Source organism: Aplosporella prunicola, assembly GCF_010093885.1.
Source record: "Aplosporella prunicola CBS 121167 unplaced genomic scaffold K452scaffold_16, whole genome shotgun sequence".
In the NCBI taxonomy this organism is placed as follows: Eukaryota; Fungi; Ascomycota; class Dothideomycetes; order Botryosphaeriales; family Aplosporellaceae; genus Aplosporella; species Aplosporella prunicola.
In genome coordinates, this window is record NW_022983544.1 from 143,572 (window position 1) to 167,525 (window position 23,954).

A 23,954-nucleotide genomic window follows, 5' to 3' on the forward strand; every position below is an offset into this window, starting at 1 on the left:
CCTGTGAGGCGTGAAACCGAAGGAGGGTTGCAAATCACCGGCGTGTTTCAGTCACCTTTCGGACAAGTTGACCTCTAAACCCAAGCTTGGGTGGGGGAGACCAACTGACACTAGCTCTGCATACACTGAACATTGCGTGGCTCCGTCACCGCAGTTCGTATAGCAGGGCCGGCGAAAACAGCGCGGCATTCAAGGTTCGTCTTCATCTTCTCGTGCGCACACAAATGCTAACAAGGATACGAGCTACTAGAACCGCGTAGAAAAGCCAATTACCACCAGTCTTTGGCGCTGCAGATGCAAGCATCGAAGCGGGATCGTACACGTCTTCGCTCAACGCTCGATAAATCACCTCGATACCCTCTCACGACTTACATTTCAACTTCACCATGAGCTCAACCGGTGAAACCCCCAACTACATATTCCGCGCTTCCATGGCGCAGCTTTCCAAGAAAGATGCAGGGCAGCAGGAGGGTGCTTCTGGAGGACTGTTTGAGGGCCCCACCATAGACATCAGTTCTTCACAGACGCAGAAGGACAAACACCTCCATGGCCAAGAAGGCAAAGCAACCAAGCTTACCACAAATTACCTCACTCTCACCTTCGACCAAGGACAACCAATTTTCGAATATGACATCGAGTTTCCTTCCAATATTCGCAGCAAAGCCGAAAAGTTAAGGGTTCTCGATGCTATCAGGAGACGGAACATTATACCCAAGGACATTCCCTGGGCTAGCGATGCGCAGACGGTTTGGTTATTGAAATCCCTATTTGCTGACTCAAAACATCATTATGGAGCCATTGAATACACATCACTCAACGGTTTCTCAAATGGTGCTTGTTGGGTTGAGTTGAAGTACAAAAGAACACTGAAAACCTCCAATATAAGGGAAGACATGCTTAACCAGGAAAATCCCCATCCAGCTATTACTGCCATCAATGCGTTTATTTCGCAGAAGATTGAGGAATATGCTGCCGACAAGGTCATGCGTGTAGGGCAAAACAAGTTCTTTTACAACGCAGGATATAAGGAGCTTGGTCCTACAAGACATGGTTCTGACAACTTCAAGGGTGGTCTCTTGGCCATTCGTGGATACTACGTCTCTGCTCGTCCAGGAGAGAATCGAACGTTGCTCAACATCAACACCGCAACATCTGCATTCTTCCGGCCCATGCTGCTGTCGGAATGGATGATAGGGATGATGAAAAGTCCTTACAACTACACAAAGAAAAATCTGGAAGTTGCATTGAAGGGTAAACGAGTGCAACTTCTTTACCATCGTCCTGATGTATCTAATGACACCATAAGAAGTGTCTCCGAGATTGGTGATCCGGTCACCGACCAGGTTTTCAGAACTGATCGTGGCGAAAAACTCCTTGTTTGGCGTTATTTCAAGAGTACGTACAACTTCTTCAACCGATTTCGGTAGAGGCACTGACAGACCTGTAGAAGAACTCAGTGACTACACTAACCCTCAATTGCCTTGCGTTAATATCGGGCGCGCCACCAACCTCAGAGGCGAAAATAGAGCTCGATGGGTTCCTCCAGAGTTCTTGGAAATTGAACCGAACCAACTCTTTACGGGTAGCTTGACAGGATGTCATTTGTCTGAAATGATCAATGCCGCATGCCGAAAGCCAGCTCAAAATGCTTATATGCTCTATAATGAGGGCATGGCCTTATTCGGGATCAGGGACAACGCAGCTCACTTCGACCAATCTGGCCTGGTCATCGGCCAGGAACTTGCGAAAATTGATGCGAGGATCCTAAATCCACCTATCTTGCAATACCAGAAATCAGAGTTGAAGTCTCAGAAAGCCAGTTGGAATCTTGTGCCGAACTCTTCACCTGTCAAGTTCGCTATTTCAGCACAATTCGATCATCTTCATATGTTGAGAATCAACTTCGACAGCTCAGGCAATGCAATTGGGAGCATTTTCAGGGCATTGCATGGCGCCTTAACAAAACATGGCGTCAAAGGGCCTAACCGAGAAATGGTCAAGACCGATTATTTTTCGTTGAAAGACATTTCTCGCTGCAGTAACCTCGGAGAATTCCCAGAATTGGAAACTCGACTGAATGTCAAGTCATTAAAATTGGTCATCCTACCATCGAACAACCAAGACTGGTACCCAACTATCAAGAAATTTGCAGATTGCATGTACGGATCACGTACAATCACTTGCATTGCAGAAAAAGCAGCAAGGGCCGACCCTCAGTACTGGTCCAACATAGCTCTGAAGTTCAACTTCAAAGCCGGTGGTCTTAACCACCGCCTTAAATCCAAATGGATCTCATTACTGCTGAAGAAAAGGAACACGGACAAAACACTCGTTGTTGATACACTCGTCTTAGGGGCAGATGTGACCCATCCTCCTGGACGTGGCGGGACTCCAGGTTGTCCGTCAATTGCTGCTGTGGTCGGTTCCGTCGATGAAAACTTTTCCAATATGCGAGGTTCTATGAGGCTTCAGACAGCACGCCAAGAGGTAAGTGTGATTGCACTCAAATGTTTGTCAGCAAAAACTGATGAGGTGTGCAGATCATGGAAAGCCTTGAAGACATGGTTGTCGAGCTACTTCTGGCATACTTCACCCATGATAAAAGGAAGCGTTTGCCTACAAAGATCCTCATGTACCGCGACGGCGTGTCGGAGTCCCAATTCTCGGCGGTTGAGAGCAGAGAACTTCCTGCAATCAGGCGTGCTTGCGAGCGAGCAGTCAACGGTGCCGGGATAATTGTACACAAGATTGAAATCAACTTCTATGTGGTTTCGAAGCGCCACAATACACGCATATACCCAACCAATCTCCAAAGCGGCCGAGGTCGTAACAACAATGTCACTCCTGGGGCTGTAATTGATAGAGACATCACTCTCCCGAAGCGATTCAACTATTACCTGTTGAGCCACGATGGCATACAAGGCACCTCCCGCCCGGCTCATTACATCGAAATCACTAATGAGGTAGGCTTCACCGCCGACGAGACTCAAGGAATAACACACGACCTCTGTTATACCTACGCCCGTGCTACTAAGGCCGTCAGCTATTGTACGGCGGCGTATTACGCCGACCGCCTTTGCAACCGAGGCAGGGATTACCTGCATGACTACCTCGTCGGCAACAAGCCAGCCGGGATGAAGTTCGGCGAATCCCCAAAGGCACTCGATTTGCGCATGGCGAGGGAAATACAGGACAGCGAGTACTGGCGTACGTGGCTCAGGGATCCAAACATGCCCGAGGATAAGAAGAACGAACGGAGGGCGTCTAGGAAGAACCCCTGGCATCCGAACCTTGACAACACCATGTTTTGGATGTGAGGTGCCTGGCGGGGATGGTCAGAAGATGACAGCGGCTGGATTGGAAATGAGTTGATTGAACACGAGAGAGGGGGGAGGGGAGGGCGGTGGGGGGTAGGGCATAAAAACTACAAGATTGGAAAGCCATCAAGGCCTCTTGGTTAACTAGTACTTGGATTTCTCGCTTTGGGTAGATAGCACAAATCAACATTCTTTCAGTGATGATTCCGACGACTAGGACACTACGTATTTTGTGTTTGCATACTTGAGTTTTGCGTCCATCTCCATCTTGCATGTAACTAAAACAATCAGTTATAGAGCGAGCTCCCTGGATCAAGTCAGTAAGTGCGTGCGTGAATAGTCCTCAGTTAACTGTTCCCTCCTGGCCATGTACAAGGTTCTACCTCTGGCTCTATAGCTAATTTCGGATCACTGTTACACATATAACTAAGATGAAAGACGAGAGAATGAAACAAAGAAGGGTAGGGACAATAAGAGATACAGTGTTTCATATAAACCACATTTCCACACAGTAGTAGCCACCAACAAAGCCAACAAAGAAACAGAACAAAGCCATCACAAGCCTCCACCCAGTCCTCAAACAACCCCCATCCCCCATCCCCCGCACACACCCCGCACCAACAGATCTACGCAGCAGTCACGTCAGCGCCCCGGCCACCATCCAAGCACCAGGCACCAGGGCCAAGCACCACTGACCACTGACCACTGAGCAGGACAGACCACCGGCACCACGTGTACGCACGAACGCACGCACGCACGCACGCCCCCCGGCCGACCGCGGACCAACCAACCAAGAGGCAGGCGCAAGGCAGGCGGGCAGATCTCGCATCCATGCATTCCGTGCTGCACGACACGGCACGGCGCGTCGATCAAGCAAAGCTGCACGCCATTCGCACATTACTCACACTCATATAGCATGGATCGATGGGTTGGTTAGCAGCGGGGTAGCAGCAGCAGTGACAGTAATACCAGCAGTAGCTTCGCCAATCAGACAACCTGATGCGGGATGAGACGTTGTAAATTGAGAGCCTGAGATAGGTAGGGATTTAGACAATTAGGGGGAGAAGAAGCCGAAGACGACGTAGATAGACGCACACTTAAAAGTTAAGCTCCATTACCACCGCACACACGAAGTAGGGAATAAAGGAAGAAGATCAAGCAAGGTCCATTCGTACATAGACCCTCCTCTCACCCACGCACTCTCACAACAATCTCATTCACACACAATCGTCGTCTCACCAGCGTGATGGAAGGCAGTCAGTTTCATCTTTGCGCCCGTTATCTACTTGCATACACCCGCCCAAGAGAGAGAAGAAAAAAAGTGAAAAGAGGTAAACTAAGATATCAACATACAACATGGGCGCGCGCGACGACGCTCGCGCAGCCGAGACCGCCGCCGGGCCGCCCCCATGTAACTAGTTAAGCTTTGGTGTGATGGTGGAGGAGGTTGCTGCTCCTGGAGCAAGAGGCGGCGCACACGCCGCCGTATGCCCCAAAATAGTCGTTTCGATGTCGTGTGCTCCGGCGCAGACCGCCGTCTGGTGCCGTGCTTTTTTGTCGTTGTCCGTCTGTGATGCGCACCCGATCCATGCAGGAATGTATTTGGCTAAAGCTGCCGGGAAGTCGGGTCACTCGTCGCTAGAAGGGAGCAATCTAGGAGTCGTAGGAGCAGACAACGCCCTGGTCGGCGCGGGAGTTCATGAGCAGAGCGACAATCAGACCGTACAGACCTAATGGGTCCCCGCGTTAGCGTCGTTTTTTGGCTTCCTTCTTCACCGCTCATTCGAAAAACGTACCCAAAACTTCGGCGAAAATGAGAATCAGGATCATGCCGACGAACAGCCTGGGCTGCTGAGCGGTACCACGGACACCAGCATCACCGACAATACCAATGGCGAAACCGGCAGCAAGACCGGCAAGACCGACCGACAGACCAGCGCCGAGCTGGATGAAGTTGGTGAACAGAGCAGACTGCTGCTGCAGACCGTTGGAGATCAGGACGGAAACGACCAGACCGTAGATACCAATGATACCAGCCATAATGACGGGAATAATGTCTGTGCGCCACGTCAGTCGCCAATGCCACGCACGCGGAATTCGGGCAGATCGCAGCGCTCGGGCGTGCCGAGCGGCGGCGGCTGCTGCTGCCCGTGGGGTGCCATACTCTTGACGATCAGGTCGGGCCTAAGAACACCCATGGCGGAGATACCAACACCGGCCTTGGCGGTACCGTAGGCGGCACCGAAGCAGGTGAAGACGATGGCTGACGTGCAGCCCATCGCACCGAAGAAAGGCTGTCGAAATCACCTCGTCAGCATGTCGTTCCTGATGCCTTTAATTGGCGTGCTTCGCGTGATGGGAATTGGAGGCCTGGAAGGCGGTCCGATGGTTGAGGTGTGCTGATGACGACGCAGGCGTGTTCTGGGCAGACTCACAGCATAGACGGGACTGTCACACAGTAAAAGTTAGCCAGATGTCTTCCAGGGATACAGATGGCAGGGAGGAGCTGCAGAAGCGATGCCAGCGAAGCTCCTGCCCATGCACAACAAAACCAAGCTGTCCAAAAGCTCGGCAACTCTTTCAGCGGCGGACGTACCAGAGATCGGTCATTGTGGCGGTGGTTTGGAGAGAGACGCTGGGGAGGCGCAGTTGGCGATGAAGAGAAACTGGAAGCGGTGCTTCTGGGGGTGCGAGGGCGATGGGGGTTGGATGGTGTTGGATGACGAAGGCGAAGGGACGTCGTTGGGTGTGCCAGCAGAGAGTGCGAGGTCCAAGCTGAGGCTTGGCGGGCCGCGCTGGCCTCACGTGACGACAAATCCTTGGGTTCTCTGACATCGGCATTGGGAACTTTTTTCGCGGCCAAAGCTCTCCACGCACACAACACCACAACCACTGCGCGCAAAGGGCGATCTTAGGAAAGGAACCCTTTCGTTACTCCACCACTTCTCCGCTTCTCTTCACGCGCTCTCTCGCAAAAATGTCTGCCAACGACACCTCCGCCGCCTGGCCCATCGCCGACGCTGGTCTCAGCCAGGAAATCCTCGACCTGGTCCAGCAGGCCAGCCACTACCGCCAGCTCAAGAAGGGTGCCAACGAGGTAAGCCCGTCCCCGCCGCTGCAGCCAGCACATACGCATACACATGCTGCGCGCATCCACACACACTCCCTCACAAATTACAACCAACTGACGCACTCGTTTTCTGCAGGCCACCAAGACGCTGAACCGTGGTGTTTCCGAGGTCATCATCCTCGCCGCCGACACCTCCCCCCTCGCCATCCTGCTGCACTTGCCCCTACTTTGCGAGGACAAGAACGTTCCCTACGTCTACGTCCCTTCCAAGATGGCTCTGGGCCGTGCCTGCGGTGTGTCGCGCGCCGTCATTGCCGCGTCCATCACCACCAACGAGGTACGCTCTCTTCAAACCCGTGCGCAAAATTCGGCAAGATTGCAGAATCTGCCGCTCTTTTGCTTGCGCGTGCAGTTCTTCCTAAATTTTTCGCTAACTTTTTTGCGCTTTAGGCTTCCGACCTCATGAACCAGATCCGCACCCTCAAGGACAAGGTCGAGAGACTGATGATCTAAGCGCATTCGCCGCCGACGCTCCGAGTTCTATATGCGAGTCTGTTTAAAGAAAAGCAGAATGCAAAAGCGGAGGAGTTTTGGAGTGGGTGCCAGCTACGGCTTCAGAGAACGCGGCCGTGTAGAAACGGTTTACGCGAGTTGAAAAAAATGGGGGTTCTTCGCTGAACCACTCAAATCAATACTATTGAATCGCAATCTGGTCTCACGTCGTGAAATGTGCTGACTGCTTCTAATCGCAAATTGAGACCCCCAATAAATTCCGCTAAGATGCAATGCAAGACAGGCTCCAATCCCGTTCTCTACATGCCTCATCCCACACCGTTCCCGAATAGAAATGTATCAAGTGGTCTCAATAGGAGTACATTAGCCTGTCCGCCTTAGCCATCACTCATAAACCGATTCCCCGCATCACGTGAATGACCACCCATACTCATGGTCTCATGCAAACGAAAGTAGGCAGCCAGGCTAGCAGGTGCCTAGTTACAAACAATCTCTCTATTGCGCGCAGCAAGCGCTCGAATCTCCGCACCCATCCGCTCACCAGGGCTCTTGGCCGCCGCAACGCGCACGCGGCCTCAACCTCCATGCCGACACCGCACTCTCTCCACATAGAGAGCCATCATGCACCTCCTCCCCACCTCCACAACCACCCCCCCACCACGCACACAAACCCCTACCGCCCCGACTCCGGCAACACATACCGCCGCTCGACATCCATCTCGCGATCCGCCTCGTCCTCGCCCTCAAACCTCAGGCGCACGAACCCGTCTCTCAGCTCCCCTAACGCGCCGCCCACTTCCTTGCCATCTTTCTTGACGCCCTTACCCGCTCGCGATGACACTACCTCCGCCTTGTAGAACGTCGTCGTTGACGGGTACAACGCCAGAACGTGCTTACGCAGCGGTAGCTCCGAGAGCCCGGCGTTGGACGTCGGAATCGGGATGAGGTTGTTGACGCTGGCGCGGTAGGGCTGCGGCGGCGTGGGCGGGTCGGGGTCGCTGTCGATTATTTCGTAGCTGTGGGGAGGGTGCGGATTAGTTGGGTGCGGTGGCGGTGGTTGGTTTATGCTTACCGTCGCTGCTTGCCCTCGCCGATGACGGAGGTGATGCTGCAGAGGATGCCTTCCCCTTCTGTGTTCTTTTGTTTGTTGCGGTAGAAGACTTCGGTGCCGACGCTGAGTCTGTGCCTGTCGGTTGACGTGGAGACTGCGCATTAACCAACTTGTTAGCGGACTTTTGGTGGCGTGGCGGCGGACGTGTCGCTGCTCATTTCAGCCGACAGTCCGCGAGTTCGTGCGGGACATACCTTTGAGCCCGTCCATGCTGTCGGCGTCTTCGACTTTGACACTCGTTTCACGTACCGTGCCTACGCTGCCTGCCCGGCTGCTTGCTTTACTCACTCCCAATCTGTCCTTGATCCCCGAACTGAGCCCCGGCTTTGGCGAGTCCGCTGCCAGCGAGTCCGCGTCATCGTTCGATGCAAGCTCCAGCTTGCGCTTCGGGTTTCGTTGCATCTTGCCTACGCTGGCGTGACGGGAGCCGTTCGAAGCCTCTGGCGAGTGTGCCGACGCGGCGCGCAGCGCCGTAAGCAGCTCGATGCCTTGGGTGATCGACATGCTGCTGTCGGATGTGTCGCCTGCCGTGAGCGCGAGGATCTCTTCGTGGAGTCGGATATTTTTCCGACATAGGTCTTCTAGCTCGTTGTCTACATCTGCAGGCGGCATCTCTCCCCGTGCTGGGCGGCGGTCAGCTCGAGCCGGAAGCTTGACTGGTGTAGATGGTCACGCTCGTAGGATGCAAAGACGCATTCCCTCAACACCATGCAATACGGTCACGAGGATGAACAAGGCAGGAAGAAGAAGTCTGTGAGCCATTTACCTTCTAGGTTCTGCTGTGCTATGCCCAGCTCATATATGCGCTTCTCAAGGTGATTAGACTCTTTCTGGCGTGACGTATTAGCATATGATTTTTCAATAAAAACAATATAGCAGCAGGTGTGCAAGCTTCTGGAGGAGCCCGTCACCAAACGGGCGAGTTTCAACATACGAAAGAACGCGGTGCCGCCTCCTATCAGAGCATCAAGGCGGACGGAGGGGCCCGGGCCCTGACAAAGCAAAACAAAGACAAAAGTACGATCAGATGAAGACATGGCACCTTACCACCAACGCGTCGACCTTCTTGGCATCTGCCCGGAGCTGCATCCATATGCTGCGCTCTTCATCGGCGTCGTCCTTGAGCTGGCCAGGGCGCTGCCTGCTGCGCGAGGACATCATGTGCTTCCTTGCTCTTTTTTAAGCGCGCCGGTGCGCAATTTGTCTCACACTTCTACGGCCGGTTCGGGAAAGGACGAGAGGGTGGAATCCAGCGGAATTATCAATGAGGCGAAGGGAAATGGCAAGGGTTGTTGTTTGTTCGGGAGCCCCATCGGAGGCCAGGACGACGACAGGGCGCACGACTCGGGCTGAGCGCGCACGGCTGCGCCTGGCGAGTCGTGCAGCAGAGCTTGGCGTGACGTCTGACGTCCCGGCTCAGTGCGTTTGATCGACGCTTTGTCCTCTGCTTTTCTCTGTGCAACAACTTCAAAAACAGCATCCCCTATCTCGCCTCTCTTGTTGATTCTGGATTTTGTTCCAGTGCACTCGGCTTGTCTTGTCACAGATCTTGGCTACTCGTCAGCGTAACGTGAGCCCCACGGCATCAGCACATCGACCATATCCCGCCGCTTTCCATCTGTCGCACCACTACCGCGCAGCTATTAGTGAACTGTCTTGCTTGCGGAACTACATTTGCATTGAATTGCACTAGGGCCCGGCTCGATCTTTTCGCTGTACCTGCTGGTACGTGTACGATTTTAATGGCTTGCGGTAGCGGGGTCTTTATTTGCGCTGTCTGGTTCTCTTAGCGAGATGTCGACCGTCGACACAAGTCTGCCTACACTTTACGGGATACGGTACTCTTAGTTATCGCCGTTTGAGACCTGCTTGCGGACCTTTCTTGGCATTGAGTTGCACTAGGTTCCGGCGGGGACAGCCGGTTGCATATGCTGATATGTACACGATTCCGCTGTTGGTGTAGTAGATTCGTGGCTTCTTCGTCATTTCGAGTTGCGAGTTTCTCTTCTTTTGTATCCGGTTAAGGCTACCGTCAAGTATTACTACTTGAAAAAGCCTGGACGGGCGGGTTTCCTATACTGGTTCTTAAAACTAGAATAGGGGATACTAATTTCATGATTTCCTTAAGGGAGATAGAGTCCTACTCTGCACATCTACGCGGTGTCTCCTAGAAACGTCCTTCGGAGGGAGGACGGCCAAGCAGAGAGGTACCACAAGCTACTAGCATAGGCTGCCAGCTTTTTTACCCACCGGACAACTCATCTTGACTCGCCTTCGAAAAACCGAGAATACAATACCGACATCGCAACCACATGATAGCAGTAAGCCGATGTCTTAGCCCGTTATCTCGACAGCTACCGCAACCTTAACCAGCACGCTACTAGAAGCCGTCTATCAGCACAATAACCATTCATCAATTACGAGCAATGCGATAACCTTCTAAGAGCATACAGCTCAGCCACACCTATCGCCTTTAGGCTAGAAAAGGGCTCTTTGTATTAAACCTCTACAGCTGCCGTCATTAATATCTTTACGCGCTACTCCGGGCAAATTGCCTGCTAATCTAATTTTTATTCTTACACCCTCGGGCAATTCTTCGATGAGCCGACCCCGCTGGAAGTCTTATATATAGATTGGCTTTTGATTGCCTGTTTCTTCTGTGTTTTTGCTAATCTTTGTATGTGATTATGGGCAAGAGTGGGCTTCGGAAGTATTTAGATCCGGGTTATAGCGGGCAACGCTAGCTAGCTAATGAGAACTAGGAATATCGTCGTCATCATATCGCGGTGTAGACGGTTATTTGCCTTGGCTTCGTATTTGCTTAGGGTTGATGCTCTGGTGTGCTGTTCGTAGCAGGCCATGATTGAGGTAAACGTTCAAAACCCAAAAGCATGGATACAGTTTCGAAAACTCAATCGATCCCATCTCTAGTATGTTGTTAATAGAGATGTCTGGGCCTTCCGGTTCAAAAGTACAGCTGAAATAGTATACATTGTCAGTAACAAACTCTATCCCCCTTAACAAAGCTTTTACCACTAAACATATGAAAGATGGTAAAACCGCCGTAATACCATGCCGAACGACAAGAGAACTTCAACTGAACTGTATTCATTGAAAATCATACACAGGCTGAGCCTTGCTTGGCAGTACTGAAAGCACTGTAAGTGCAAAGGCGCAGCCTACGTTATTATTTGTTTCCTCTTTGGTTTGCTCTTTGATTGCTAATCTGGAGCGCTGCTGTCACCAAATTTCACCAAATTTATAAACATGTTGTTATTTCAGCTGCCAGTTTAACATATTTGGAGCCTTGCTAAAGTGAATGAGGCAGCCCGATGACGGACGTGAGCAAATAATTTTTGTTACTCTAAACACATGCTCTGTTTATCTTTCTTCACACTTAACACACTCTTACCATTATTTGCCTCCGATGTTGATCCGCCACACAGTATAAAAGCGCCAGCCCTTCCGCACCTTTTCGCTCTCATCATCCCCTCTCAGGATCGACTGCGACACCTCACGGGCGATCATCAACCTCACTTCCAAGCCGTCGACCTCACCTCCTGAAGTGATTCCGCTTTACGCCATCTATCATTTTCAAACGGTGTAACTGGAATCAACCACGTCAGAACTTTGCAGCCATGAACAACAACATCAAGCTTGAAGATGAACCTTCCACCTCACCTCCTGGTTTCGAGCAAATGCTTGACAACATGCGCGCGCATCTCAACAATATGCATAATGAACTGAACGAGCTACACCACCAGAGGAACATCAGCGAACGGTTCTATGCGACAACCTTAAAGAACAAGGACGATGAGATCGCCGCTCACAAAGACACTATCGCGACCACCAAAGCCCTCATTGATGCGCACACTGCCACTCCCAATGTGCATGGAACCACGGTCAACTCATACCACACACAGTTGGGCGCCAAGGAGGCTGAGTGTACCCGCCTTGAGATTGAGAAGAAGGACCTCCTCAAGGCGAAGGAGCTTATGGGGGCGAACATCACTCAACTCACCAAGCAGAACCGCCTGTTGAACGCAAAGGTTAGCTTTTTGGAAGCTCAAGCGAAGGATAAGCGTGGATACATCATTACCGACGACGACAGTGTTGCGCGTCGAATTGGCGAGCTGCGGAGCCAGTTGGACGGTTCCACGAAGCGCAATATCGACATTCAGTGTGAGAAGTCCGAACTGCAGAGCGAACTTCAACAAGTTCAGGCTGAGCTCACTAAGACCAAGAAGTTCATCGAACAGACCTTAGTCAACAAAGTGAAGCTTGAGTCAACTGACAACCCTGTCGATAAGGTAAATCTTGAGTCTCTCATCGGAAAAATGGACAAGGTAAAGCTTGAGTCGTCTGACAGTCAACAACAGAAGCCTACCTTGGGTCCCGAAGGCATTCGTACCAACTCCACCTTTTCCACCAAGACCACCCTGCCGGCTAAGAACAGTATGCCGACTAAGACCACCCAACCGGTTCGATCCGCCCGATCGCCTGATCCACCGGAGAGGAAGCTCATCTGCCAACGCTGCCTCGGCGTCTACGGAGATGAATGTGACGGGACGCCCAACTGCTCTCGGTGCACCGCCATGGGTAAGCCTTGTGTGTACAACCCCTGCGTGGACTACCACACTAGCATTGCACAGGTCTGCAACTCTCGCCACTGCCACTTCATCCACGATGAGCAGGAGTACACTTGGTCGGGAAGCATTCGCGTGGAACTCACTGGTTATGAGATCCGTAGGTAGATAGAGACACCTCGTTATGAGGCTCACAAGCAGATAGTGATTGATTGAAAGCATCCGGGTGGCTCTCTCACTGGTTATGAGATCCACAAGTAGATGCCAATCACAGGTTATGAGGCTCATGGGTAGATAGAGATTGTACGCGATGTACATCATCTCAATACGACAACTACTTGACTATATTTGTGCACTCAGTGATCTCGTGATTGTGTAATAATGCTCTTGTGTTGACGTTTGAAGATGTAACTTCGACCTAAGAGGAAGCCTGGAAGCAATTCTTTTGTAAGTCCCATTACGCTCAGCTCAGCACTGTAGTGGCTGACATACATAACCTATGTTATAATTCAAGTTCCTGTTTCATATACCAGTCTTTATTCAGAAAAAAAGTACATTTATCACAACAAAGTAGAGAAATATTGCAACTGATCCATATCAATTTGTCTATAGAAACTTACCTTTAAAGCACCGTAATAGGTGCTCAACGATCAACCGAAGAACCAGCGCCGGCGACATCGTTCTTAACTACTCACTCCTTACTCGACCCGCCATCCAGGGCAGGAAAACCTAAGACACAGCGGTCAGCTCAGTTGAGTTCAAAAACCTAGATCTGCGGGCAGCTGCCGCAAACTTTGTGGCCACAGTTCATGCACTCGTTGGTGTAGTCACCGTAGTCAGTCCAGCACTGGCAGCATGTCCAGGGCTCCGGAGTGAAGCTGCCGGCCGTCGAGCCTGCAGGCGTCATTCCAGTGTTGCATTTGGCGGCGTGGACCTGCTTGGTTGCGTTGGCCTTGGTGTTGAGGGAACCGGAGTTGCTATGTCCGAGAGACATGTTGTTGTTCGAAACGTTCGAAGTGTTGAGTTTTTGTGTCTGAGTGTTTGTTTGGAGTTGAGTATGGAGGTGAGTTGTGATGATGGATGGTTTGAGAATGTAGCTAGAGGTGGCGGCTTATATGCTGTAGTGCGCTTGGGGTTGTGTACGTTGTTGTTCGAAGCGGAGTTCTAACAATGGTGTTCTTGCCAAAATAATAATAATGATTCTTTGTCGGCTATAAAGTTTATGCCAGCATTATCTATCTTAATAAAGGATATAGGAAGAACAAAGCATTTGTTTCACTCTTGTATTGAACCAGCTCCCTGGAAAGATACTGAAAGGTCCATGAATGCTAATTACCTACATGCTTGAAAATGAAGCAAAAGCGGAGGATTTACGCTTTAAGTTGGTGGGGTTTGTAAGTCCTCCGCGGTATCAATGGAAGCAGAACCAAACCGAGAAGTACATATAATAATAGCAGGGATTAAAAATCTACCGAAGCCAAATACATTCTGTTCTTGCGCCCGTTATATTGCACTCTGGTCTAAACATTTTGTTCCATGGCTTGATTTCTCCGTCCATGAAGCCGTAAGCATAACAGTCGCCTAAGAGCTCATTGCAACGTTGCCGACGTATACTTGGATCGCTGGACTCATAAAATAGGGGTGAGAGGTGCAGATATTTTCTGAGAACAAACGGCATTTTACCTCCAGGAAGTATACATATACGGTCTCCAACTCTGGTATTATATGGTCCAAGGCCCATATGCCCTTCCTTGGTGATGAAGAAAGACCTCCGGTGAGTTGCCTTATGAATTGAGGAGCCAACGTCCAAGTTAGTCTGGACGCTGTTTTCAGGTGCCTTCTCATGACCTGGGAATATTGAATGCACTGCTCTTAGCAACTGAGGTTGCCTTGAGGTATACTTCGGACCAAGAGGCGCATTATCTCCACAAACAAGCCAGCGGTAAGCGACCTCCATGAATTCTTTGAATTTGTGAGACCTGCAAACGGACATGCTCTTGGAGTAGACCAAATCCGCGCAAATAGTTCTTATGAAAGCATCACCCAGTGATTCCTTGTATGGCATGTACATGGTATAAAGGGGCTCACTGGTGATGAGAATTGACCATTCTTGAATGCTGGAAATAAAATCGTTCTCAGCAAACCTGACGGACCCAATGGCCCCGACCTCTCCCAGGTAATATTCTGGCAGCTGGAGGCAGCCTTGGCATAACGAAATAAGAACAGCGTCTCTCGGGATATCTTGCTGTTTTCAGGTTATTCTCATGTATGGAAAAGTTGTTGGTGCATTGTCTTCAAACTGAAATCCAGGATTAAGAAAAAGGCTTACCATCCGGTTAGAATTTCCAAGGCCTTTAGTCGTGTCTGGGGGTAATGCACCGAAGCCAATATCAAAAGGCGGAACTGAGGTGTTGAACACCACATAAACATAGCTCTCTCCTGGGCCCTATAGTGCCCGGATAAATTCGCACGGCGGTTTTCAAGCTCATCATAAACAGCTGTCCAGTCGGGAACCCAAGAACCAAGGTCTTGACGGTTTTTTCTTCCCATGTCGCCTATTAATACATCCAGCGATCTTTCATCATTGATGATGCTTAAAGCTGCATGCATGTAGACCGATGCTACATCGGCCGTATAGTCAGGTTGAATCCGGGTTCGGCCAGTGCATATACCAAGGAGGGCTTAGATTCTGTCCCTATCATCGGTTGCACCTCGATTACCGAATCGTCTTAAAAGTGAAATCAGGTCCCTACTAACGCGCCTTTTCCAGCACTCTCTCATATCGTCGATGTCGAGAATGACGCGCGAGAAATACCGGAGGACATTCTTGTAATCGGACGGAATTGAAGATGGCTGATTGGCTGCTATGAGATTGGAAGCCTTTGCAGCGCTTACAAACATCTCCCACAGTGAAAATGTTGAGCCATAGATCATACTGGCCTTTGTTGGCACGACGATCTCGTATTGTCCACATCCGGTTCCACCACGGACGGTGCATCATCTGCCTCAGAGCCTCGAAGAGATGTCTTTGAACAGCATCATCTAGGAGTTGATCGAGGTCTGCATCGAACAAGCAGACGGTTTTCGAAAAGTTATTCGAAAACATGAAGTCCGAAATGAATCGGATGAAACAAAACAAGTCGAGATAGCAGTCCCTATCGGAAGAAGCCGGGGTTTTCCGGTTCATGTAGCAGACCCGAAAATCCTGTAATGTCGGAACATCTCTTTAATTGCCACAAAAGACGGTGGAAGTATCGGGCTGCTCTTTTTTGACTGTAGCTTGCCTGTGCTTATGACCAGTTGCAATGCAAGCACCAGGCTTCCGAGTAGAATCCTTGGCTGTCGAACGCTTCCGGTGGCTCGGATTCAGAGCTCTAGGACGATGTTCTTCCGGTTCCCCAATGTAAACATAAGCCTCTTCGGCGCCCATGTATATGTCACGCATGAGACTGACCTGACAACTTCTCTCCGTATTGTCAGACTGATTGATACACAAGGCATCTATCCAGAGTGTGACAGGTCTAGGGCTATGTCTCTGTCTCAGTCGGCGGAGGGCGTATGCGAGGTTGGCTGTGACAAAATACTCTCTGCCATCCAGGCTGATGGGCCTGAGAACCTTTGCAGAGCCCCACACGTATGATAGCGCTTTGTACTTTGGGGATTGATCCAGAAGAGCTAGGCCGATGTCGCAACACGGAGTTTCGTCCCATAGGCCGGGATAAAGCGTTATAGTCCGGATTTGCTGATGTTTAAGCTCGCGATAGACATCCTTTTGGACTTGGTCGTTGGTGTAGAGCTGTTCAACAAGCTTGCTCCTTGGAACATCCATGGAGCTGGGTTGCTTTCGAAACTGAGATGTTGAGAAGCAGAAGGTAGCAGGACCGCAAACGAGAGTTGATATGCGATTAAGTTGCGAACATGGGGCTTTGTATGTACAAAGGTAAGCCTTTATGCTGTGTGAGACTGATAGATGGTGCCCGTTCCATTGGCCTGGAATTCCCCACGTTTAGGGAGATACGTGATGTTGCCAGGCTCCCGTGGACAACGCATTCCGAGTGGCTTAGCTGTATAGCCCCCTACTTACCGCAAGCGTTACCATTTCGAGGTATAAAGCCGTTTCAGTGCAAGACTGCCTTACCGGTCGGTGAACTTATAAAGGAAAGGTCAAAGTGGCTGTTCAAGCTGCAAGCTTGCGTAGGTAGGTAGGTTGTGTGTTCGACGATCTCGATAAGCTGAGAAAGTAGAGAAAAATAATCGCGTGCCGTGGCCATCCTCGTCCTCTTTTGGAGTACAGTACATTGATGTTACCCGGATAATTTTTATCCTTTCTCTCCACGCTCTTTGTACGTACTGTATCCATATCCAGAACAGAGAAACATTGCGCTACAAAATGTTACCTTCTGGTCTATGCTAGGGATGTACCAGAGACGGAAGTTTCTAGCCATTGCACGTACCAAACAGCACCTTCCCTTTACGCCACCACCGCACCACTCTCCAACTCAACCCCAAAAATCCTAACACTGCCATCCTCACTCGCAACGGCCAGCTCCAGCTCGCCTTCCCTCCCCTCTCTCGCCGGCCTCCACGCCAATTCATTAACAGCATCGCTGGGCGCTACGGCCGCCTCAACCGGCACCAGCGCCAACGGGTCTACCTTCTCAAAACTGAACACCGCCACGGTCACCGCGCCCTTCTCGGTCCCGTACGCCAGCGCAAACGTACCATTGGGCAGCAGCGCAGGGCAGAACGCAACAGCAGTGACGGGGCCCTCGGCCGGAAGCGTCGAGATGTTGGCGACGCTGGGGCCGGCGTCCTCGCTGCCGGGCGTGAGATGCCAGAGCTTGACCTTCGAGTCGCGACCTGCGGTGGCGAAGATGCGGAGGCTATCAGCAGCATCGTTGGAGGGAAGCGGCGCCCAGCTGGCGTCGAGCAGCATGCGCGTGTGCGCCTTGTCCTGCGTCAACGCGAGGGCGTAGTCCGTTGCGCCTGGCGCGCTGCGCTTCCAGAGCCCGAACAGCCGGTCGCGTCCTACGCTGAGGAGGTACTCATCGTCAGGGCTGAACTCGAGCCCGGTGACGGTGAGGGAGTGCAGCTTCATGGTCGGGGTGCCCGTTTCGTCTGCGCTGGCTTCGCTCTTGGCTAGGCTGACTTGGCGCCAGGTCTTGGTCTCGTAGAGCCGGATAACCGCGTGCTCGATGCTTGTGGCTCTGCAAGCTGTGGCGACTACGGTGCCATCGTGAGATGCGGCGACGGTGCTGATTTCGTAGCCATGGCCGTACAGCTTCTCGGTTTCGGGCCAGAGGAGGTGCCGGGCTAAGTGATCCTCGAGTGGAGGGTGCGCCAGGTTTAACGTGGATTTGTGCACCACTGATGCAGGATCTACGGCCTCTCGCTCGTCTGCATCGCCATTGACTGCTTCTTCGGCGGCCTGGTCATCAGCGACAGCTTCGATGGCTTTGTTGCTAAGACCCAGCACCGGTATGTTGGCAGCGTCTGGCAGCGCTTTGTCCGGTTCGGCAGCCCGAACCGCCACGCCGGCAAAGTCCTCGATCAAGTTCGCAACGGCAGCAGGTTGATCAAAGACACGAAGCAGCTTCTCGTCGGCACCAGAAACGAAGCGAAGTGGAGTAATGACATCCACGCAGTTGAGATCGTAGCCATGGATCTGAGGCCGCGAGAACTCATGCCAAGACGTCTGGCCGTCCCTCTGCCATTGCGCGAATTGGCGAGTCGTTTGGTCCGCGCTAGTGGAGAGGAGGTATGATCCGTCGTTGGACCATGAAATGCCCCGAACAGATTTGACGTGTCCAGTGATAGCAACACGCTGCGTCCATCTGTCCTCCTCGGCCCCATAACTCCACAAACGCCAGCTTCCCGTGCGACCAAGGCTGACAACACTGTTGCCATCGGGCGACCACAAGCCGATCCAGAAGCCGCCTGTGCTGCCCGTCGCAGTGGTCGCTCCCTTCTGAGCACTGATTTCGCCGAGCCGCGTTATGCACACCCAAACTCCGGACAGGGGATCCGCTTCCCAAATTGATATACTGTTGTCTGCAGAAGCTGAAAGGAGCTGGAGCTTCGGCACTTCGCTTGTACCGGCAGGTTGGTGACGCCACACTGAAGAGTAGATCCAGTCTTCGTGACCAACAAGTAGTGCTTCGAATGTGATGGAGTAAGGGACATTGTTAGACGAGAATATATGCGCCTTGTTGTGCAATGACTTGCCCAATGCACCTAAAGCGGGGTTGTCTGCGGCTTTGCTGACCTCGGGGAGCTCCTCGCCTTGGTGAATACGCCACAAGCGGATATACTTATCTTGGCTGGCCGAAGAGAGAAGAAGGTCAGAAGATTCATCCGATCCCTCGCGAATGAATGCTAGTGACCGAATCCAGTCTTCGTGACCTTTAAGTGTGGCGGCAAGAGTGAAGCCCGATTCTTGTTGAGTGTAGATTTGGATGTTGTTCTTGGTGCCAGCAGAGGCAAGGATGAGAGAAGAATTAGAAAGACGAGCTAGACTTATGGTCATAGGAAAGTATGCGGCTTGGGGCTTTTGCTTAAGGTCAATCGTCTAAATTGACTTAGTAAATGCGCTCGTCATGAAGGCAACTGGATCTTACTTGAAGGGCTTGAACGCCGCTGAACTCCCCGTCATCAGAACGTTCAATCTTGTACGTCCTAATTGTCGCATCGGCAGCACCTGATACGAATATATCTGAGCCTGGCAGTACTGCGATGCAGTTAATAGACGCGGTGTGCGCGGAGAGAACTTCTTTCTGTTGGAACCCGGTGGGGGATGACACATCGCTAGTCCAGACGCGGATGGTGTTGTCGGCGGCACCACTGAGGATTATAGTGTTGCTTGTATTACTAGTTGGAAGAAATTTGACGACATTGACCGTCTTGGTATGTCCGCAGAGAGTAGCATAACAGCCACGCTGACTAGGGTCCTTGTGTTTTGTTAGCGTACGATACAGCAATCATGATAGAGCCGCACAAGCTGCTCTTCAGCTCATTGGTAAACTAAGCCATTGGACCCGGACATCAAAGGCAATATCTCCCTCTGGTTGAAAGAGATGCTGACTAGGCATGAAAGGATGACTGGAAGCGGGAAACACGTGAAAACGGGCATTGATACTTTAGAATATCTGCAAGGGAACATGAGATGGATAAATGAAAATGAATACACACCAAAGGGTTCCAAAGCGCAACGTTATTTCCGGCGCCAAAAGCCAGCAGTCCCGAGCCGTATGGGTCCCAGTCGGCCGCAGTAGGGTGTCTGTTGCCGCCAGCCGCAACGAAGCGAGCTGAAGCCTTCACCATCTCAGAAAAATTCCTATGCTAAAACCTGAGCTCTTTCTGGACCTTCACGCTCGGATCATGTGAGGTGGAAGTAACGCGTGTTTGACGGACGGGGACGGGACAAAACTCAACACCACGACCGGCGTCAGGAATTTCTTCGGCGCTAGTCTCGCGTAATTTTGCCGCGCTGGACGACGACATCCCGTATCAACACCCAACAACCGGACCACGTTGGTTGAATGCTGCACGATAGAAAGAGCAAGGGATAACGACTTGAATTGCGACTGCACGGATATCACAAAAGCGAAAGCAAGCCTCTATTCCGACCGTCAACCTTTGCCTCTCCCTGCGTCTCACTCGATATTTCTACACCATGGCAACCGAAAACACCGTTCCTATCACGGTAGAGTTCACGTATGGGAAACCTCCATTGAGGAGTCAATCAAAATGCTGAGATAAAATCCTCGTGCCTAGCGGCGGTCTTGAGATGCTCTTCTCCAACCAGCGCAAGCACAACATCCCTTTACCCGACAAGGATGAGAGTGGCTCACCTGCCAATATCGCTTTCCTCGTGCGCTATCTCTGTGAGCATATTATGGAAGACCACCGGAAAGAACTGTTTGTGCTGGACGACACCGTGTAAGAACCCTTGCTATTCCACTCAACGCCAACCCGGAGCTCGCTCGATAGCTAGCTGTCTCCACATTTCTGCCTCATAGCTGACACTTGACATAGGCGACCTGGAATTTTGGTGCTCATCAATGATGCCGACTGGGAACTGGAGGGCGAGGACAAATACGAACTGCAGAAGGGGGACAATGTCCTCTTCGTGTCTACGCTTCACGGGGGTTAAAACGTCATATTGCGTTTGTTCCTCAAGGAAAACAACCGCAATCGTGACTGACTATGTGAATATCACAAATCAAACCCGTTCCGTACAGAAATACAGAGGTAAAATACCCTACCTCGCATTCTATAACCACCGATTGAGCATTCCTTCGAACAAGGCCAGCCTATCATTGTACTCTGAAAAACAAAGCTGGTTATTTCCAACTTTGTTTCCCAGACTTCATTAGTTTTCTTTAACAAAAAAAGTCCATGCGACCTCAATGCCGAAAAATTATTGCATGTAATGTAACTGCGTACTTTTTCCAGAATCTGCCATATACATTAGTGTATTTGAAATCTGGTTTATATAATGCAAAACATACATTATCCTCCCTTAGAAGCTCTGAAACGGGTTGTCGTGGGATTTGACTTGTCTCATAATTCATCAGTACTTACCTGTACGAAAAAGATCAGCAAAGAAGGACTCAATCTCCGCCTGGATGCCTTTCAAATGTTAGTTCGAGTGAGCACCTAGCTTGACGGAATGACCGCAATTAACAGGTAACCGTCAAGTGAGTCTCACTGCCTAACGAGATAATGACGCTTGTACAGAGTGGAAGAAGAAATCCAGTCAAGATGTTTATAATATGTGTGCTCTAAGACCTTTTTAGTCGTATTCAGGATTCAGGCCTGTAGCTTAAGGAGCAGTCCGTAGGGAATGCTTATATCGTTCCTTGTCTCGCTAGACGGTGAATCTCAGTCGACAGGGACGGAGGTTACAGGTGCTTGGCGGAGGTGATTCGGGTCAAGGCCGCTAACCCAATTAAGCAACCGAACAGATTGTTATCCTTCTCCTCCATCCACCCTCATCTTCCTGCTGCGCCTTCAATTCCAACTCGTTCCTCCTCCCATCACCCTCACCTGTCACAGCAGTTTGTTTGGAAAGTAAAAGTCTCTTCTGAAGAATTTTCACGTGACAGCGCATTCCCGCGACGCGCGCCTTGCAAGGGCCCTGGTTAGGCTGCGTCATGTCATCAAACAGAGCCTCGCTGTCTTCCGACGATTCTCAACCTCAACGCGAAAAATTGCCCGGCCGCTCTCAAATGGACTCGTCAGACAATGAAGACCTTAGCCTCGCTATCGCAATGTCTCTTGAAACGAGCAAGGCTCAGTCAGGCCCTGCAGTCAACCACCAAACGGGTGAAGCTTCAACGATGAACAACGAAGATGCATCTACCAACAAGTCACAGCCTGCAAGCACCGTCGGCCTCTCAACGGCGGCTCGTAAGCAGCTCGAGCAGGAACGACTCAACCGCCAAGCTGCACGCAAGCGTCAAGCCAGCGTGTCTGCTTCCCCGCCTTTAGCTAGTCGCACCGGAGGAAATGGTAACCCTAAGAAGCGTCGCGCCCTTGGCGCCAGAGAAGACCTAACTCCTAATACGGTAAGAACTTGTTATGCTTACAAAAGAGCACAGAGCTTGACAGATTTTACAGGGCATTAATCTCACGACTCCCGAAGCTGAGCAGGCTAATCCAAAGGGTCCCCAGTATCCTAAACCCACCATCAAGCGGACCTGGGCCCAGGGATGTCAGCGTGGTGGTGACATCAAGATTGAAGAGGTGTTACAGAAGGACAAGTTGCAGTTATGCGTGATGAGCACTTGGCAATTCGAGACTACTTGGTGGATGGACAAGATCGACTGCATGAAGACGAAGCAGGTTTGGATCATTGGCGCAGCCGACGAAGATATGGTAAGCATCTTGCATAATCCTCAGGCACTTGAACCTCTAACACACATGATTGTAGCACAACTCCTTCGCGAAGGGTCCAGGAATGATTCCGAACCTCTCTATATGTTTTGTCGATATGAAGGGTGTGGTCAACATAAACCATGCTAAATTGTACAAACCTTCCCTTTGCGACACTCGCAACCCAGTTTCCGCTGACAATTTATAGCATGCTCCTGAGCTTCCCCGGATACCTACGTATCGTCATCACTACGGCAAACACGACTAGCTATGATTGGGGAGAGGGCGGTGGTGTCATGGAGAATGTAAGTCTCGTAGGACACCGCAAATGTACCCATTTGGCTGACAATTTTAGTCCGTCTTCTTGATTGATTTACCTCGCCTTCCCGACAACCAGCGCATTGACGAAAGCAACTTGACATTCTTCGGCAAAGAACTCCTCGGGTATCTGCGTTACTGCAATATGGGCACATCAGTGGCCAACAGCATGCTCAAATTTGATTGGTCTGAGACCAAGGACCTTGCCTTTGTCCACACCAAGGGCGGCAGTCATGTTGGCGGGGATGCCTACAAAACTGGCTTCCCTTACCTTTCAAACGCCATCAAGAAGCTCGAATTACAAACTGCTCAGGACACGATGGAGATGGATTATGCCACCTCATCCTTGGGTGCGCTCCGACGTGGTTTCATGAGACAAATGCGTCTTGCCGCCGGCGGAGAAGATGTAGAAGACCCTTCGGAGGTAGCAGAGTACGACAAAGGTATCGAAGTAGATGAGAAGTTCCGCGTCTACTTTCCTACTGCCGAGAGCGTAAGAGCCAGCAAGGGAGGACCAGACAACGGCGGCACCATCACTTTCCAGAAGAGGTTCTACGCTGCACCAGGTTTCCCCAAGCATGTTCTACGCGACCACCAGTCGCGCCGTTTGGGTATGCTAAGCCACAGCAAGATGCTTCTGGTCCGCGGCCAGCAATTGGTGGGTGAGGGCGATGAGAAGGGACATCAGAACATAGCGTGGGCATACGTGGGAAGTGCCAATCTGACGGAGAGCGCGTGGGGTTTTCTGAAGAAGGCGGGCCGTGGGAACAACAAGACGGTCAGGCTGGATTGCCGCAACTACGAGGTTGGAGTGCTGGTGCCAGTGCCCTACACCGAGGCCAACAAGATCGGCAGCGTCGAGCCAGGCATTGTGCCGGGCTACGACGTCTTCGACGGGACGCTGGAGATTCCGTTCCGTACCCCTGGGCAGAAGTACGGGGTGAGGAAGCCATGGTTCTACCAGGACATGCTGATTGGCTGAGTTGAGGGGGTGGGTGCGCACGCCTTTTAGCGGGGGTGGTGTAGTGTAGCTAGCTATGGTGAAGGAGGGCGCGCGATGGATTAGGCACAGATGGCAAGCGGTAGCGACGGAATGAGTCTTCAATTGATGAATGAAAATTAAATGGTGTGCGCGGCGTGACGTCGATCGGGGGAGCTTGGGA

The 23,954-nt window shown here is 51.3% G+C and overlaps 11 protein-coding genes across 11 annotated transcripts; 5 read left to right on the plus strand and 6 right to left on the minus strand.

The window, feature by feature from the left end:
• Positions 1 to 386: 386 nt before the first annotated feature.
• On the plus strand, positions 387 to 3,317 carry K452DRAFT_359567 (uncharacterized protein; the record flags this gene model as incomplete). The annotated part of the gene is made up of 3 exons (XM_033546282.1): positions 387 to 1,395; positions 1,448 to 2,487; positions 2,541 to 3,317. 3 exons carry the CDS (start codon positions 387 to 389, stop codon positions 3,315 to 3,317), a joined length of 2,826 nt encoding a protein of 941 aa, XP_033396214.1.
• A 1,653-nt stretch (positions 3,318 to 4,970) lies between these two features.
• Positions 4,971 to 5,927, minus strand: K452DRAFT_299255 (uncharacterized protein; the record flags this gene model as incomplete). Its single annotated transcript, XM_033542202.1, has 5 exons — positions 4,971 to 5,047; positions 5,114 to 5,374; positions 5,482 to 5,611; positions 5,753 to 5,765; positions 5,914 to 5,927. 5 exons carry the CDS (start codon positions 5,925 to 5,927, stop codon positions 4,971 to 4,973), a joined length of 495 nt encoding a protein of 164 aa, XP_033396215.1.
• A 260-nt stretch (positions 5,928 to 6,187) lies between these two features.
• K452DRAFT_288591 (uncharacterized protein) lies at positions 6,188 to 7,095 on the plus strand. The gene is made up of 3 exons (XM_033540688.1): positions 6,188 to 6,414; positions 6,524 to 6,724; positions 6,838 to 7,095. Exons 1-3 carry the CDS (start codon positions 6,295 to 6,297, stop codon positions 6,898 to 6,900), a joined length of 384 nt encoding a protein of 127 aa, XP_033396216.1. The 5' UTR covers positions 6,188 to 6,294; the 3' UTR covers positions 6,901 to 7,095.
• Positions 7,096 to 7,246: 151 nt separating this feature from the next.
• K452DRAFT_273086 (uncharacterized protein) lies at positions 7,247 to 9,290 on the minus strand. The gene is made up of 5 exons (XM_033539126.1): positions 9,059 to 9,290; positions 8,778 to 8,841; positions 8,206 to 8,634; positions 7,973 to 8,105; positions 7,247 to 7,916 (listed from the first exon to the last, which is right to left on the minus strand). The coding sequence occupies exons 1-5, from the start codon at positions 9,170 to 9,172 to the stop codon at positions 7,574 to 7,576; spliced, it is 1,083 nt and encodes a 360-aa protein (XP_033396217.1). The 5' UTR covers positions 9,173 to 9,290; the 3' UTR covers positions 7,247 to 7,573.
• Positions 9,291 to 11,339: 2,049 nt separating this feature from the next.
• Positions 11,340 to 12,933, plus strand: K452DRAFT_47567 (uncharacterized protein). The gene is made up of 3 exons (XM_033546713.1): positions 11,340 to 11,352; positions 11,458 to 12,321; positions 12,391 to 12,933. The coding sequence occupies exons 2-3, from the start codon at positions 11,650 to 11,652 to the stop codon at positions 12,763 to 12,765; spliced, it is 1,047 nt and encodes a 348-aa protein (XP_033396218.1). The 5' UTR covers positions 11,340 to 11,352; positions 11,458 to 11,649; the 3' UTR covers positions 12,766 to 12,933.
• Positions 12,934 to 13,894: 961 nt separating this feature from the next.
• On the minus strand, positions 13,895 to 15,139 carry K452DRAFT_47609 (uncharacterized protein). The gene is made up of 2 exons (XM_033546715.1): positions 14,927 to 15,139; positions 13,895 to 14,842 (listed from the first exon to the last, which is right to left on the minus strand). The coding sequence occupies exons 1-2, from the start codon at positions 14,927 to 14,929 to the stop codon at positions 14,066 to 14,068; spliced, it is 780 nt and encodes a 259-aa protein (XP_033396219.1). The 5' UTR covers positions 14,930 to 15,139; the 3' UTR covers positions 13,895 to 14,065.
• K452DRAFT_47608 (uncharacterized protein) lies at positions 15,140 to 15,873 on the minus strand. The gene has a single exon (XM_033546714.1). The coding sequence runs from the start codon at positions 15,782 to 15,784 to the stop codon at positions 15,350 to 15,352; it is 435 nt and encodes a 144-aa protein (XP_033396220.1). The 5' UTR covers positions 15,785 to 15,873; the 3' UTR covers positions 15,140 to 15,349.
• Positions 15,874 to 15,994: 121 nt separating this feature from the next.
• K452DRAFT_200416 (uncharacterized protein) lies at positions 15,995 to 16,342 on the minus strand (the record flags this gene model as incomplete). Its single annotated transcript, XM_033536026.1, has 1 exon — positions 15,995 to 16,342. A coding segment is annotated over one exon (348 nt), but the record flags the coding sequence as incomplete, so codon positions are not given.
• Positions 16,343 to 17,068: 726 nt separating this feature from the next.
• On the minus strand, positions 17,069 to 19,917 carry K452DRAFT_299261 (uncharacterized protein; the record flags this gene model as incomplete). Its single annotated transcript, XM_033542203.1, has 3 exons — positions 17,069 to 19,165; positions 19,215 to 19,544; positions 19,786 to 19,917. 3 exons carry the CDS (start codon positions 19,915 to 19,917, stop codon positions 17,069 to 17,071), a joined length of 2,559 nt encoding a protein of 852 aa, XP_033396222.1.
• Positions 19,918 to 20,081: 164 nt separating this feature from the next.
• K452DRAFT_288595 (uncharacterized protein) lies at positions 20,082 to 21,059 on the plus strand. The gene is made up of 3 exons (XM_033540689.1): positions 20,082 to 20,310; positions 20,371 to 20,535; positions 20,632 to 21,059. Exons 1-3 carry the CDS (start codon positions 20,270 to 20,272, stop codon positions 20,747 to 20,749), a joined length of 324 nt encoding a protein of 107 aa, XP_033396223.1. The 5' UTR covers positions 20,082 to 20,269; the 3' UTR covers positions 20,750 to 21,059.
• A 722-nt stretch (positions 21,060 to 21,781) lies between these two features.
• Positions 21,782 to 23,924, plus strand: K452DRAFT_273095 (uncharacterized protein). The gene is made up of 5 exons (XM_033539127.1): positions 21,782 to 22,166; positions 22,219 to 22,476; positions 22,532 to 22,626; positions 22,682 to 22,778; positions 22,829 to 23,924. Exons 1-5 carry the CDS (start codon positions 21,828 to 21,830, stop codon positions 23,771 to 23,773), a joined length of 1,734 nt encoding a protein of 577 aa, XP_033396224.1. The 5' UTR covers positions 21,782 to 21,827; the 3' UTR covers positions 23,774 to 23,924.
• Positions 23,925 to 23,954: the final 30 nt, after the last annotated feature.